At 58.2% G+C, this 16,332-nt stretch overlaps 2 protein-coding genes and 1 long non-coding RNA gene across 3 annotated transcripts in view; 1 reads left to right on the top strand and 2 right to left on the bottom strand.

The window, feature by feature from the left end:
• Positions 1-11,531, bottom strand: part of ERFL (ETS repressor factor like) — a 278,656-nt gene extending 267,125 nt beyond the window's left edge. Inside the window, exon 1 of the mRNA XM_032323137.1 lies at positions 11,313-11,531. Within this exon, the coding sequence (XP_032179028.1) occupies positions 11,313-11,334 (22 nt within the window). The 5' untranslated portion in view covers positions 11,335-11,531. The remainder of the gene's footprint in view (positions 1-11,312) is intronic.
• On the top strand, positions 40-1,662 carry LOC116578730. The gene is made up of 2 exons (XR_004281027.1): positions 40-1,241; positions 1,465-1,662. It is a non-coding gene; the product is annotated as an uncharacterized LOC116578730 (long non-coding RNA).
• ERF (ETS2 repressor factor) lies at positions 4,532-6,910 on the bottom strand. Its single transcript, XM_032323133.1, is given in 5 exon segments — positions 4,532-4,846; positions 4,848-5,246; positions 5,248-6,080; positions 6,202-6,317; positions 6,702-6,910. Coding segments are annotated over 5 exon segments (1,593 nt in total). The 5' UTR covers positions 6,734-6,910; the 3' UTR covers positions 4,532-4,633.
• Positions 11,532-16,332: the final 4,801 nt, after the last annotated feature.

Here is a 16,332-nt window from a genome sequence, read left to right as displayed (position 1 = left end):
GAGAACCGCGTGGCACGCCGGGAAATGGAGTCTGCAGAGGCCGCGGAGTCGACCGCGGGGTATGACGGGGTCGCGTTGCACGTCAGGAAATAGAGTCCTGGGCAATAAGTCCCCGGAAAGTGTCGACGGCGGACTCTGAAGCACTTTGGGAAGTGGAGTTCGAGGCACACACTCACTCCACTCCAGCAGCTGCGAGCCCTAGGTGTGTTTCAGAAAGGTAGTCGCTGCCACTCTTTCGGTGAGCTTTGTAGACCTGATGCATGCCGGGAAACAGAGTCCAGACGCTCATTTAGTCTGTTGGTTGTGTATGCCGATCGGGGCTAGGGGCACTGCGGGAAATTGAGTCGGCGCCCGTGCATTCGCAGCTATCGGGCCGTGAGGCAAGTCGGGAAACGGAGTCGTCGCCACGCCCTCACCGCATTGCAGGTGTAACGCGACTTCCAAAGCATGCCGGGAAATGGAGTCCCATGTGCTCCCCAAGCCCCAAGAGGACACTGCAATTACGGAGATAGGCTAAGAAATAGAATAGGAAGGTACGGCGTTCCTCCGCCCTCCTATGCTAGGCCGCAGTCCCTGCCGGGAAATGTAGTCAACACCAAGGCTTCAGAGTAGTTGCTGCAGCGAGCCTTTGTGTCTTCTGGGAAATGGAGTTCAAGGCAGCCTCTCCATTTGACGGGGAGGAAATCTACCAGGAGCCTGAGCATGTTGGGTAATAGTCCCCCCGCATGCTGACCCTTTCTTTCTGAGACGCGGCTGCAGAGGCTTGCTGGGAAGTGAAGTTCAATCGGTGCTTTTGGGAAAGCGTGAGCCAGAGGTGAAAGACATCAGTCCCTTGGGGGAGACTGCAGAGTGTTCAACGCCTCCTTCCCCTCCCCAGGCCCCAAGAAAAAGCTAAAATTGATCAGGAGCCGCAAGAAAATGGTGTCCAAACATTCCAAGTTCCAAGTTTCCAAAATCAGGAAGGAAATGTCTCCCACAAACAATTTGGGGAACAAAGTTCCCGGTGGTCTCACAGAACAATATGCTTCAAATACATTCCAGCTTTTTCGGCCAACGTGGGCTGTACCAAGAAGCTGAGACGGGTATTAAAAGAGTGAGGACAGAATTTGTTTTGAATACCCTTTCAGCCTTTTGCGTCCTCCGCTTCCTAAGTTTACAGGGTCCAGGAGGCCCCAAACAAGGAAGCCCGCTGTTGAGAGTAGCCTCGGGTTTTGTGCGCGGACTAGACCGATTAATACCGGGTAAGACACTATCCCCAAAGGACGCTGGGAAACGGAGTTCGTGTGTGTGTGTGTGTGTGTGTGTGTGTGTGTCTGTCTGTCTCTCTCTCCCGGAAATCCTTAGAACTAGAATGAAATCATCTTCAGCCCCCCCCCCGCCTTGTAGAATAATGGGAAATGGAGTCTCTAGACTTAATTTTAATCTGAATCTCTGTTCATACTCACTGTCCTGCCCTTTCTGAAGCCTGAAGAAAGTCTCGTCCACTGGGACTGACTGCAATTCCCAGCAGACCCACAAGACACCCTCCCCCTCCCCCGCCCCCGCTGGGGCCTGCAGACAGTCTCGCCTGGAAGGCCAAAGCTTTCTCGGACTACATTAACCAAAAGGCAAAGTGCGGACATACTTCCGCTCCCTTTTCAATGAATGCGGGTGCATTCGGAACAGTCGAGAGCGGGTGTTTCTGGGAGTTGTAGTTTTTCAGCCAAATGGTGGTTGCTGCCCTCTGACGGCAGCTCAGAGATGAAAAGCAAAAATCTGAGTCAATCCTCAAGCCTGGGAAATCATACCCGGGACCAACAAGGCCCAAAAGGGCAGCAGAGCGGGGGACGGGATGGGGCGGTTACTTAACGGACAAAACTCACGGGATGCGCGCAGTGTACAGCTCGTGGGCAACCGCCACGAGGGGACTGGGGTCGGTGGGAATCTGAGGGCAACCGCCTGAGGGAATCTTACCAGGATGTTTGCAGGCGTGAGAACATTTGTTGAGGGGTGCTAGGGCAGATTGTAAGTGTCTATGAGGGGCCTGTGGGAGTCTGGAGGTGTTCAGGGGAGTCCGTGGAGAGGTCAAGGGATCTTCCTGGGGACCAGTGGAGAAGTCACAGGGGATTTGGAGCGTTTTTAAAAGGTCTGTGGGATCTCTGAGGGACCCAAAGGGGTAAGCGATGTTTAAGAACCATCAGGAAGGAGCTTCAGGGGACTGGGGGGCTGGAGGAGGGCAATGCTGGGGATTATAGGCATGAAGAGAGTTTCTGAAAGGTTGAATTAATTGATGGAGTGTCGTGAGCTCTATAAAGGGCTCCCTATTTGGAATCAGCGATCCTGGAGTGTAGAAGGGAGCAAGGGTGTGGTCTTGCAGAAACCGAATAGGCTTAGGTGAGTCATTAAAGATTGGAGGACAAGCTGGAGTTTTCAAAACGGGATGCCACCTGTGACATGGCACTGGATCAGAATGGGGCAACAAGCCTGGCTCTGTTCTGGTCTGACCTGGAAAGCAGTTCTGGAGCTGAGCAGTTTTTAATCCATACTAGACCTGGTTGGAGGTGCTCTGAAGGCACTGGAATCAGCCTAAGACTACTAGTCCGGGTCCTCCCTCCTCCCCCCAGTGATAACTTCCCCCTTTCTCCATCACACCACCACCACCAACTCCGTTGCGTCTCTGTTGCCAGGAGACATGCCTCATCCCAACTTCCAGAAATAGCCCAGTGGCCCCCACCCCAGGGAGTGACTTACATCACCCAGGAGAGGGAGCAGTTGCCCACAGGCTGCCAAGGGAGCCTCGGTTTCCTGCCAGTACCCCAGCCCTGGATCCTCTTTACTGCCAATCAACATCATCTGGGACCACCCACCCTTGGCTGGCAGGAAATGAGGGTGAAGCCTGAGTAGATAGGAGCTGCCAGTCCCTTCTCCCTCAGGGCTGCGCAGGGTGGAGTTTCTCCGTGAAGCCAGTTCAACATACCTGAGTCCTCAATTCCCACTCCATTTCTTAGCTGTGTGGCCTTAGGGAAACTCATTCCCCTCTCTGGGCCTCCTGCACCTCAACTGCACTTGAAGGGGTTGGGCTGTTCCTAATGACAGCTTTCAGCTAGAATTCCTCCCGATTCTTTCATCCCTGAATCAAGCTCTCCAGCTTGAGCTGCTGGCTTTACAAGCTCAACTTTCAGAGCCTATGATCTGGAGACCATATCTAGAGCCAGCCATCCTGGCCTTAGGAGTCAAAGGTGTTGTCAAAAGAACATGGACTTCAGAAACGGACCTCATTTCGTGTCCTGCCTGGGCTTAGGGCCTTGAGCAAGTCCTTTGACTGAGCCACCGGTCCCCACCTTGCTGGTTGTGGGAGATACGGCGCTGCAGCCAACCTGGCATCAGGTACTGGGTCCCAGCAAGCCAACCAGGAGCAACCAGAATTAAGTCTGTCTCTTCTCAACTTGCTGGTGGAGGACAGTTCCCTAGGTTTGACAGAAGGACCAATAAGGAACCCTGGAAGGCCTACATTTCAAGTGACCCTTCAGGGCTGTTGCCAAAGTTCCAGGTTACGCGAACATGGACTGAACACAATCAGCAGAAAGGCAAAGCAGTTCTGATGATCCAAAGAGCAGGGGCAATAGCATGGTTCCAAGGACTGGCGGATCCCCACCGGAACGGGAGCTATCACAGGGCCAGCAGATGCCTCAGACCTTTACCATCAGGCCCTGGGGGTTATCGTTCCCCTGAGGGTCCAATCACTTCCCAGGCCTGGATTGGACCCATTCGGATGGGGATTAGACCCTTTGGCCATAAAGCCACTGGAGCAGCAGTCTAGGCGCCTGTCTTTCGCAATCAAAGACTGAGACCTCCTGGTGGTTTTCGCAGCACCCAGGACAAATCACCACATCCAAAGGCCCAAAGTTTTATTGTTTTGAATACATTCTCCAGCAGCCCCCCAACTTCCCTCCCCCCCCATCCCCAATACAGAATAAGGCTTGACCACAGACCCCCACCCCAGGGGCCCCAGCTAGGAGGCAGAGGGGGCTTCCAGTTTGGTTTCAGGGCCACCCCCCTTCCCACCCACCACCTGCCTGCCTATGGGCTAGTCCTAGGAGCAGCTGGGGGTGAAGGGGTTTGGACCAGTGCTGGGGTAGGGAGTGGGGAGAGGGATAGCAGGCACTTGTAGAGATTTGTGGCCTATGGGCGACACCCCTCCCCCTCCTCTGCCCCCCCACCCCCCAACATGGAATTTTTTGGTTCATCATAAAATGTCCCTCCCTCCCCTGCTGCAACCCTGTGGGGTATGAGAAACCCAGGCACTCAGGGCCCCTGGAGGGGCAGGGAAGGCAGGATCGGGGCTGAAGATGGCCGGGAGTGGAAAGGGACAGGGACAGGAGGCAGAGAATAGGGAGGGAGACAAGGCTTTTACTTCCTAAGCGATTGTAATAAAAACGTTCCTGGGCATTGAGGCCAGCGCCCTCAGTTCAAATATTAAATTCCCCAGTATGGATGGTGGCCCCCTCAACTCCCCTCCCCACCCCCCCCCCCCCCCCCCCCCCCCCCCCCCCCCCCCCACTTTGCCTTGGAGCTTAGAAACCCACAGATAGGGGAAGCCCCCCGCCTGGGAACCCACCCACCCTCACCATTAAAAAAAAAGAAATTAAAAGTTTTATACAAAACGTGGGGCAGGAAAAGGGAGGAAACAGGGAAGACACCAGAGAGCCGTCCTCACCTCCAGGACTTGGTGGGGGGTTAAGGCAGCAAAAGAAGCATGGGAGGTGGGGGGGACCGGGGCCCCCTGCCCACAGCCCTCAGGAATCTCGATGCTCCCAGAGAGAGCTGGGGCTGTAGCGTGCTGGAGGTCAGAGCTCACGCGCCTCGGGGGTGAGGGGTCCCCCGGCCTCCCCGGGCCCCTCCCCACGCACCTTCTTGTCCTCACCCTCATCTCCAGACCCCCAGCGGGGGCCCCCACCCCCCTCCAAGCGACAGTCTTCACTCCAGCGTCGCTTAAAGCGCAGCTTGAGAGGCATGCACTGGGCTGCCCCGGGTGCTTCACCAGGCTCCGGCTTGGGGGGTGCAGGTGGGGCACGAGGGGTCTTGAACACCTCCCCGTCTTCCTCATCCTCATCGCTGATATCAGTCACCTCCACTTCCTCCGACTCGCCTTCCGAGATGGGCTCCACCTTGATCTGAGGGGGCAGAGGCGGCGGGGGTGGGGCCAGTGCCCCAGCGCCCTCTGCCAGCCCACCTGCGCTGCTGACCCCGCCAATGCCAATGCCACTGCCTCTTGTCAGCACCGCCCGGAGCCTTCTCCCCAGCAGCCCGCTGCCGGCGTCCCAGCGGGGGCGGCTGGAGCTTAAACTTGAATGGGGAGGAAGAGGAGGAAGAGGAGGACGAGGCCGAGGAGGGGACCGGTGGGGTCTCGGGCGCCATGGGCGGTAGCGGGCACTTGTCAGGGCGCTGGGGCTGGGGCACCACCAGCCCAGGGTAGTGCAGGAAGGCGCGGGGACTGAGGTGGTAGTTGTAGACGCTTTGGGTGTGGGCCTGCAGGTACCGTTTCATGTCCTCAGGGCTAAAGGAGAAGTGGGAGCCTCCCCCTGAGCCGCTGGGGCCCCCGCCACCACTGGGGTACATCGGGCTCAGCGTGGGTGAGGGAGTGTAGGCCAGGTGAGTGGGTGTCATCGGCAGAGCCGGCGAGAGCTGAGGGGGTAGCAGGGAGCCAGGCCCGGCCAGAGGCGACACAGGAAAGGGGCTCAGGGGTTCAGGGCCACCCCGGGACCGGGGGGTAGACGCGAAAGACGCCAGGTCATGGGGCAGGCGTGCCAATGGGGGCCCACGGAAAGCCCCCAGCTCTGGAGGGCCTGGTGGTCGGGCCCGGGGGTCCTCTCCCAGCGGCTCTTCCAGCTCTGACGTGCCATCACTACAGTCACTGACTGAGCCTCGACCCAGGCGTCGGGCCACCACAGCAGAGAAGAGGGAGGATGAGGATGAAGAACAGGCCGGTGGTGAGCGGGGGTCCTCGGTGGGGGACAGCACCTCGGAGGGCGTTGAGGGAGGGAAGCGGAAGTGGCTGCCACCTGACGGCACTGGCGGGGCACTCTGGGGCACTGCACCCCCTGCAGAAGAGGGAAGATGTCTTGTCAATGCCCATGCCAAGCCCCCTGGCCCAGGAGGGACCCAGAGACAGATTCCCGCCTTCCTCCATCTGAGGCCCCGCCGCCAGCCACAGTAACTCACCAGCCAACCCCACATCGATGAAAGGGTAATTAACCAGCACCAGTTTGTTGAAGTTGAACTTGTAGGTGAACCGTTTCCCCTTGGTCTTGTGCAGTATGCGTTTGTTGTAATAATAGCTGTGGGCGCAGAAACACATGGGATCATTGGTGACACAGGACCCCAGTCTAGACCCTGTTCCTTGACCGGGGAGTCAGTGCAGTTCACCAAGAGGACTAAGAACCCTGGTCCACCTGAGAGAAACCAAGAAGCAGGAGGAATGGAACTAGCTCTCCCCTCAGGTCTAGGGCCAGACTAGAGGCCACACCCAGGACTGCAATCTCTCCCCTCAGGACACCTCTATGGGACAGAGGCGTTCAGTGCAGGCTTGGGACTTGCCCATCCGTGGTCACACAGCTACAATTTGGCAGAGATCAAACCCAAAGCCTATTTCCCATGGCTACAGGCTCCCCAAACAGTGGGGGCTAGCCAAATCTGCCCAGGGGCTTTCTGCCTCTCCTCACCGCAGGGCCCGGCTCAGCTTGTCATAATTCATCTGAGGTTTGCACTTGCGGACGCCCCAGAGCCGAGCCACTTCGTCGGGGTCCTTGATGACGAATTCCCCGTAGTCCCCCTGCCAGGCGATGACCCCCTGATACTCCTCCTTCCGCAGCAGCTCCAGGATAAAGTGCCACAGCTGGATCTGCCTCGAACCAAGGGGACGACTCCGGCTTGTAGGCCCAGTCCGGGAAGGCAAAACCCTGGGGACAGGAGGCAGGGGAGTGGCCCCGGGTCAGGACGCCAAGTCCAAGGCTCTGGTCCCGTCCCAGGGTCCACCCTCCTACCCCACCCTCCACATGGGGAAATCCATCTCCCCTCCGCCAAGTCAGGACCCGAGTTAGAGGGAGACAGTGTATGTCTGTGTGTGAGGGGGCTAGACGGGAGCTTGGGGGGGGGGGGGGAAGCTGGAGCCTGCTCCAGCGACACCGGGAGAAACAGGAAACCGTCGGCGGCGGGTCCCGGGGCCAGTGCCAGGGGGCCAGGCCCCAAGCCAGGCCAGGCGTGGCAGGGCTTGCCAGTGGGGGGAGGGGCAGGAAGGGGCACACGTGGCCAGCGGGTTGGGGAGAGCCCCCCCCCCAACCCCAACTCCCATTCAGGGACAGTTATACGCTTCCCCCAACTCACCCCACAGCTCCAGTCCCCTCCTGAGAACATAACACTGTCTCCCTCCCAAAACCTGCCAGAGCCTTACTTCCCACCCCAGGACTCGATGATTTTTTTTTTTTCTTAAAAGGACCAGGAGGGGTTGGGTGGCTGGTTGACGATGAGGTCAGCGCTTGCACACACAGAGGCTTCTGTCTTCCCTGGAGAGTGAAACCCAGACTGTCTGAGAGAGGCCCCCCCACAAGTCCCAGCCCCTCTGTGTTGCACTGCACTCCCCGGACCCAGGCACATGGACACAACCTGGCTGGAAGGTCCCAGCCCAGGCTGGGAGGCTGAGCAGGCAATGCTGCAGCCAGTTCCCCCTTCTGCCTTCTCATCCTCAGCTTCTTCCCTGCCCACCTGCCTACCCGCCCCCAGCATTAACCTTGGGTAGAGGTTGGTGGTGGGCTGGCTGGTCCCTGGAGGGGGTGGGCAGCCTGGGGGGGTGTGGGGGGGCTGCGGTTGTCATTTCCCAAACCCCCGGGTAATCAGGGGCCATCAATAATTCAGCACTAGGCAGCCGGTAATGGAGGGGTGGGAGGAGTGAAGGGGAGGAAGAGAAGGAGGGGGAGGCAAGGCAGGGGCTCTGGTGCCACCAGAGGGAGAAGACCAAGGTATAGACAGCTAAGGATGGGCGGGGTCCTAAGTCTCAGGCTGCCCGGTGAGCCTCTGGCTCCTGGGCCCCGGATCAAGCCCCAGCTCAAGCAGGTACCAACCGGGCCTGAGCCAATGGTGAACCCCCCTCAGACTCCACCGCACTCTGGACTCCAACAGGGGATCCTTCCCCTTGGGGACATGGAGGCTCAACAGTTGCTCCCACAGGGACCACCCCTTCTTATTCCAGAACTGACTCTGTTCCCTAAAGTGACCCAGCTTCCTAAGCCCTGGCCTTGGGGAGAATGGGATGGCCAGCATTCCCCAGGCAGTCCCTACCCCATTCAGATATCCTGGCCTCAAACCAGCCCCTCAGGGCTCCAAGGATACGACCTCCAGCCCTCCAGCTGGTCACAGACCCAGAGTCCTACACCAGCAGCCCTGCTCCATTTAGAAGTGACAGACCCCGACAATGCCTTCCATAGAACCCAGCATCCATAACCCCATCACTCTCATAGGAATCCAGGTGTTCACCCCATTATTCTCACCCCGTTTGAGAATCCAGGTCCCCAAGGCCCTTGGGAACCCAAGTTACCAAGTCACTAGCTCCTCGTACCCTCTGAGTCCTCCCAAAAGCTCCTACACCTCCCCAACTCAGGGCACCAAGCTCTGTGCTTCTCCCACCTAAGCCTCAATCTGGCTCTCACACCCAGGAGTGTGTGTCTTGGGGGGGAGGGGGGAAGCCCCCGAGACAGCAGTCTGGAATTGGGGGGTATACTGACTTCCATCCTCCCCCCCCCAAAAATTAAAGCCACCCTTCCCAGCCCACCAGCCCCAGCCTCCTTGTCCCGGTAACCAGGCAACGTGTGTGCAGCGACAGTCCTGGGAGCGGGGGAGCAGGAGGCTAAAAATAAACTTTGCAGAAGAGAAGGAGTGAGAGAGACTACATGCAACACAAAGGGAACTGGGAAGGGAGGTGGGGGGCTCTGGAAAGGCCTCAAGCTGCATTGGGCCACCTTCTTAACCGCCCCCCCTTCCCTGACCAAGCCCCCCTCTGTGGCTAGAACGCTGGATCCCACTCCAGGCAGGGACCCTCCCCATTCCCAGGTCCACCCCAACCCAGCTTTCCTCAGTGGACATAGCATACATGAGGGCCTGTTCCTGGCTTTGCGGGGAGAAGAAGAGCAGGGGTGACGTCAGGGTGTCTCAATGGGGCTCTGTTCCCCAGGCCTTGGAGCCAGGAGCCAGGCACGGGCAAGGGGAGCATGTGTGAGTGTGTGTTGTGTATGGGTCCACGTGCTTCAACAGGGAACCACCGGGCCTGCACGGAGCAGGACCTCTGGAGCATGGGGGCTGCTGCAACAGGGAGCAAGCAGCTGACAGAGAGAGGTGCTCAGGACATTTTGAGACAGGGTGGAGAGGTGGCAGCAGACCGACAGGAAGGGTTGGGATGGCAGGGTCCCAGAAGGCACCTGGGTCCCACAGAGGCAGAGTAGGGATTCTCCCAGACAGACTGGAAACCAAGGGCGGGGGGGCGAACTCCTGGGCACCCCCCAAATTCACGTAACTGGCCAAACTTTTTTTAAAGGGACTATAGGGGTCGGAAGGGAGGGGTGGTGGTAGAGGAAGAACACGCCGACCTTCTGGGGGGCCCTACCACCTCCCCACTCCAGGCAGCCCTCGGTGGCGCCAGAGCCGGGAAGAAAAACAGGAAGTGGGAAAGAGCCGCGGCCGAAAGAAGAGGGGCCGGGATGGAGGATCGGATAGAGGGGTGTGCATACGGACAGACGCACCGATGGACCGATCGGGAAGCCGTTCCAGGCCCCCGCCCCTTCCCCCAGCCGGAGAACCCACACGCGGCTCAGCCCCAAGACAGAGTTAGGGGAGCGGCCCAGCCGGTCCCACCAGGAGAAGGCCCGAAGCAGGGAGGGAAGACGAGGCGGGGTTGTCTGGGCGCCTAGGCCCCCTCCTCGGGCGAGGAGGCTCCTGCTGCCCCCAAGGCCCAGCGGCCCTACAGCCTGTGGGGGCCAGGGAGTATGTGGGACGCACGTGACTGACCCTACAGCACTCCGCACCCCTGCCCCACCCCCCTGCCCCCCTCCTCGGCTCCAATCCCCAGGCGCTGGAGCACTGTTCGGAGCCCTTTAAGAGCCGACCCCACCCGCCGTGCGAGGGGGGGCGGGGTGGGTGGGCCGGTCGGGGCACACACCCGCACACAGGAGCCCTAGCCGCGGCCGCCGCCGGGGGAAGGAAACAAGTTTGAACAGCGGCGCCCGGCCCCCTTCCCCCTCCCCCGTCCCCGCCCCAGGCCGGATTCCGACGGGGTAGACGGGTAGGGGGCGGCTGGGACCCCTCCCCCCAGCGCGCTCGGGCGCAAAGTCCAGCCCGCGCGAGCCCGGGGGCGGCGGGGGAGGGGAGGGGGGAAAGTCCGAGTGGGAGGGGGGTTAATCCCGCTGCCCCCCGCCCGCCAACGGAGGGGGTTGGGGAACCTTGGCCCCTTAAGGAGGAGCAAGTTGGCGGGGAAGAGGGGGGCGGAGGGAAAAGACGGCCGGTTGAAAGAGAAGCGCTGGATGGGGGGGCGAAGGGGGAGCCTCCGCGGCTCCCCCCACCTTCCCCACCCTCCTCAACCCCGGGGCCCGGTGACGCGGGAGGAGGGTACCCAGGTCTCCCCGGAGCCACCTTAAAGCCGCGCGTTCTAAGGTCGGAAACAAAAAGTTCCTTTTTCGAACGTTCGGGCTGCGCTTTGGAACTTTGCGACTCGGCGCGGGAGGGGGAGCGAGAAGCCGGAGGAGCCGGAGGAGCCGGGCGGGGGAGGGGCGGCGCAGCCCGGACCCCGAGCCTTGGGCTCCCCAATCACGCCCTCCTCCTAGAAACCATCCCGTATGCCCCGCTAAGCCGGTGCGGGGCACGCGCCGCGGTGAAGGTCATGGGCCGGACCACGCAGCGCGGAACCGGGAATAGCGGGCCCCGTGGACAGCCCCCCCCACACGCCCCGCACACGTCCCGGCCCCCAGAGTGCAACGTGACAGAGCGGCGGGGAGGGACCCCGCCACCCCCGTGATCCCGAGAGTGGGCGAGAACCCAGCTTTCGGGGTCCAGCAGGGAGAGGACCAGGACTCGCAGCACCCACACTACTCCGCCCGGACCCAGAAATTGGGGGGTCCCATGCAGCACCCCTCGCTTGTGCCACAAGAAGCAACAGGTCTCGAGTGCTCGGGGGTCCCCCCAAAACTAGGGATCACTCGGGCTACCCCGGAACCCTCTAGCCCCCCCAAAGTTTCTCCGCCTGGTTTCCCGGGGCAACAAGTCTCCCCCACACGTGCTGCCCCCGCCCCCACCTGTGTCCGCCGGGGTCTTCATGCTGGGGGGCCCGGGGCTAGGCGCCCCGACTCCGGGCCGCAGCTCCCGGCGCCCGCGCTGCCCCGTCCCGTCCCGCGCCCGTCGGGCCGCCCTCGGCGATTCACCCGGCCTCGCCTCTCAGAGCCTCTCCCCTCCCCGCCGCCGCCTCCCGGGTTAATATCGCACTCCGGGGCCGGGACGCCCACGCCCCCCGGCCGGCGACGTCACCGCCGCGTCGCCATGGAGACACTGCGCCCGCCCCCTCCCCGCGCACTCACACACACACACACACACACACACACTCGCCGGCGCGCAGCCACTGAGGACCCGCCGGCTCTGGGCTTAAAGGGGCCGCGCAGCGGGGGAGGAAGGAAGGAGGGGACGGGGGTGGGATGGGGTCCTGGGGGTCATGACTCTTTTCCGAGCCTCCAAGTCTGCAGATAACTTAAGTCCCCGGCACTCGCGACTTGCCGCCCCTCCTCCTCTCCTGCCTGCTGCAGAATCCAGAGTTTGTTTTGGGAGCTTGTAAGAGGGCGGGGGAGGGGGGCGGGGGGGAGGTGGTCATGGGGGGGGGGGTCAGAAACTTTTGAAAGGCCTGGACCTTTCGGGAGGGGCCAGAATCTTCACTGCAGGGGGCGGGGTCAAGGCCTTGGAGGGCGATCCAGACCACAACATTTCCCACCCTGGCTTTACCCTTCTTCCCCCACCTCCCCCTAGCCCTGACCCTGAATGGGGGCAGCTGTCCAGGGGTGGGGTGGAATGGGTGGGAGGCATTTCCCAGCATCGGAAATGGAGAGGCGGCTGTGCTCTCCGCTCCTCCGGGGATGGGGTCTTCCAGATATCCCCAACCCCAGCTGGGGAGGAAGTGACCAGAGAGAACGCATTCTGGAGCATCCCCCCGACTCTGTGCCCAGGCTGCAGCTGTCCTGAGGACGACGCTGGTGTCTGAAGTACCCCCCACCTCCACCACCAGCGCGGGGGTTCCGGAGGTGGGGCCAGGATGCGAGGGGGCGACCAAAGTCTGAACAAATGTGCTCCCAGGGGGCACTGGGAGGTCGCCAGGAGAGAGGAAGGTAGGGTTTAAAGATGAAGGCCAGTGCGTAGGGCAGTGTTAAGTCTGTTCTCCGTAGTAGGGAGGGATGGACGGAGCCTGAGGCTTCAGGAAACAGGAAATCAACGCGATCAGATGGCTAGTTGGAGCCGGCAGCAGGGTAGGAAGAGGGCAAATAGAAGCAAGCAATACCCACAGACAGAGCCTGGAGTGAGTTTCAAAGAAGACTGGGAGGTACCAAAGGAGGGGAATAATGCAGGGGCTGGGGGGTGATGCTCAGAGAAACTGAAACTGAGAAGATGGGCAGGGAAAAACAAGTCAGGAGGGTCAGACTCTGACTCCTTAGGTCTTCAACCTACGTTGCGTTCCTAGATGCTTTAGAGCCGTCTGTCACCATCGCCAAAGAAGTCTCTAGCCTCTTCCTCCGTGGAGACCAAAGCCTCCAGGGAAGCATCACCTCCTTGGGGAATTATGTAACCTTGCCTACGGCCAGTGCAACTCCCCCACGGATATTGTAACCCTCTGGGAGCTGTGTGGTCCAGCAATAATAATCGCCATCATTGTTATTATAACAGCTCCCGAATTCCTGGTGCTCATGATGTGCCAGGCACTGGGCCAAGCATTGTCTGGGGCATCTTGTCAGTTGATGCTCACAAAATCCCAAAGAGGGAAGTTACTATTGTTATCCCCATTTACAGATTAAGAAGGTGAGGCTCAGAGGGGAAATCAGTCTGCCAAATTCCTACCGCCAGGAAGTGTTAGGAGTCAGGACTTGAACCCAACCTATCCCATTCGAAACCACCACCCTTCACCACTCAGCTTTAGGAATGCATTTACTGTCCGTCCCCTCATCCCCACCAGAAAAAGACCATGAAGAGTTTCAAAGCTAATAGCTTCAGGGATCTCACGCTCCCATCAACAAGAGAGACCTGGGTTGCAACCCTAACTTTGCTATTTCCTGTCTGTGACATAGACCAAGGAAGTTTGCCTCTTTAAGCCTCAACTTCCTCATCTGTAAAATGGGGATATTATTAGATCCTACGTGACCAGGTTGTGTTAAGAAATCGGAGATGTGAAGTGGGCATGCAGAAAAGACTGGGAATAATTAGTAGCAGAACGAACTGTATACCCCGTAGATAATGTAGGCACCCCTCATGGTATAGACTCCCAATCACAGACAACAAACACAGCATACTGACCGTATGAAAAGGCCTCTTGATGGCATAAGTCCCACCATGACCCAGTCAGGTAATTCAGTCTTTCTGTTTCTATGACATACAATCATGGAGGGTGGCACGTCTCGTGATAGAGTCTGGGCCATCACAGAGAATGGGCATTCCTGGTGAAAATGTCCCTTGGGTAGTTGACCTCTGGTGGTTTGTGAAAACCTATCCACCGATATTGTAACCACCTCAGGGATTGATGCGACTGTACCACAGAAGTGTGGACCTTTTTGGATAGTTCACTTGCCTCATGAACGCTGAGAGCCATCCTCAAGGAAAGTGGACCCATCACCTCGGGTCATTCCTTAAAGACATGCCATCCAATCAAGGCCATATCAATTCCACTGAACAAGGGGACCCTCTTCCTCCGGGGACCCCCGCCCCCTTGGAAGAACCTCCACAGATGCCTCCTGGGGCTTGTGAAAAGTGCAGCCTCTCACTAAGACCTAAGACACGCTCCGGGGAGAAAAGAACTCTGTCTAGACAGTGAAGGTGCCCTCGGCTCCCACGGACCTAGCACTCCCTGTTCCAGTTTACTATCCTGACACAGATAACATTTATCCTGTTGCTGTCAGGCTAAGGCAAGGACAGAACTTGTCCTCAAAGAAGTCCCAACACTCCACAGACCTCACTCCTGGAAAGGAAACTGTATGGATGATGAAAATCATAGTCCCATCACCTGTAATGAGCGAGAGTGAGCCGTTACTACAGTGTGAACATTGTAGCTCCCTTAGAAATAACACGAATCACCCCAGAGAGAGAGTGCAGCTATCTCAACAGGGTGAACGCCCTCAAACACAAAATGTGATCCCATTAGAGAGTATCAAAGTGCTGAAGGGCCCCTGGGCTCAGACCTGGGTCCTCTTCTCTCCTCCAACTGTTGCTCGTTCCTTTGGTGATCTCCACCAGCGCCATGTTTTCACACGCCCTCTTGATGCTGGTTCCACCGGAATTTCTCTCTCTAGCATAGGACTCACCCCTGGTCTCCAATCTCACACACCCAACTGCCTCACCGGTGTCTCCCTTTGGATTTCTCAAGCTTGCCAAGTCAAAATGGCTTCCATCCGCTCCCCCCAAACTTCCCCATCTTGGGCACCTGCTGTGCCATTTTGCAAACTGCTCAGGCCTAATTCGAATTCTTGGAGTCCTCTTGACTCTCTCTCCTCCCTCATCCGATTGGAAAAGAACTCCCATGGGGTGAACTTTCAGCTGCTTGAGAATATAGCTCCTAGTCACCACCACCACCACCACACCCCTGGTCTGGGGACTCCTCGTGCTCTCCTGGTTGCCACCAGCCCCTACAGTTTGCGTGCACCCACAGTCAGAGGTGTTCTAGTAAATCACATGACTTCCCTGTGCTGTCCCAAATCCTCTGCTCCCTTGGAGTAAAAGCCAGCTCCCAGTATTGACCAGCAGGACCCTTCCTCCCTGACTTTGCCTCCCACCTTTCCCCTCCATTTCTGTGCCAGCTGCACTCCCAGCCTCTTTGAGATTCCTTGAACAGGCCGGGCAGATGCCTGCCTCGGGGATTTTGCCAGTGTTGTTCCATTTGCTTGGAAGTCTCCCCGCAGCCCCCCAAGCCACCAGAAGTCTACATAGCTCTGCCCTTCATCTCCTTCAGGCTTTTTACTCAGAAAGCACCTTCCCAATAAAGACCCTACCTGATCACGCCATTTTATTTTATTTTAAGATTTTATTTATTTATTTGACAGACAGAGATCACAAGTAGGCAGAGAAGCAGGTAGAGAGAGAGGAGGAAGCAAGCTCCCTGCTGAGCAGAGATCCCAGAGATCATGACTTGAGCCGAAGGCAGAGGCTTTAACCCATGGAGCCACCCAGGTGCCCCATGATCACGCCATTTTAAATTGGAGCCCCCGTACTAGCCCCCTGTGTCCCTTCTAGGCACTGTTTTTCTCCATGGCACTTTTCTCAAGTGACATATATTTCTATGTCATTGTAGTTCCCTTAGAAACTACAGTGTTTCTAACATTGTTAGAATGTTAGAATTCTAACTCGTCATCTGAATCCCTCCTCTAGCCTTGCTCTATCACTGGCGCCTACACCGGTGGTGGCGGGTGGGTGTCGTAGAACAGTCTGGTAATACATACCTGCTGAAATGAACTGAGTCCATGTACAGAAGGCATAACCCCACCGTGGGAACCCACCATACAGACAGAACAAAGCCCAAAACGGATTCAAACTCTCATTTGCGGGGTGGCTCTCGTATGGACGGTGGAAACCCAAATAGTACAATGCTCAGAAATGGCGTGAACCCCAGGACAGGCAGCACGACCCCCGTAAACCTCATGCAGGTAGGGTAACCCTCATAAATGATATGAGCCCCATTCAAACAGCACGGCCTTCATAAACTTTGTGAGCCTCGTAAAAAAGGGCAACCCACATAAATGGTGTAAACCTCACATTGCCAGCATAAAGCTCATGAACAGTGCGAGCCCCATATACGTGGTGGGACAGCAAATAAACCGTGCGGGTCCCCCTAAAACAGCTCTCATTACTGTGCTCTGCCAAAGAGGCAGCGTGGCTTGTTGAACTCTGTGTGAATTCCTCTAGCCACAGGGTCAACTAGTACAACCTAGGTAAACCCACATGCGCAGTGAAGACGAGCGTGTAAGTAGGGTCATTTCTGTAACTGGTGGGCCTTTTTTTTTTTTTTTTAAGATTTTATTTATTTATTTGACAGACAGAGATCACAAGTAGGCAGAGAGCAGGCAGAGAGAGAGAGAG

This window comes from Mustela erminea, chromosome 19, assembly GCF_009829155.1.
Source record: "Mustela erminea isolate mMusErm1 chromosome 19, mMusErm1.Pri, whole genome shotgun sequence".
Classification (NCBI taxonomy): domain Eukaryota; kingdom Metazoa; phylum Chordata; class Mammalia; order Carnivora; family Mustelidae; genus Mustela; species Mustela erminea.
Note: the sequence above shows the minus strand (reverse complement) of the source record. Positions and strands in the feature narration are given on the sequence as shown.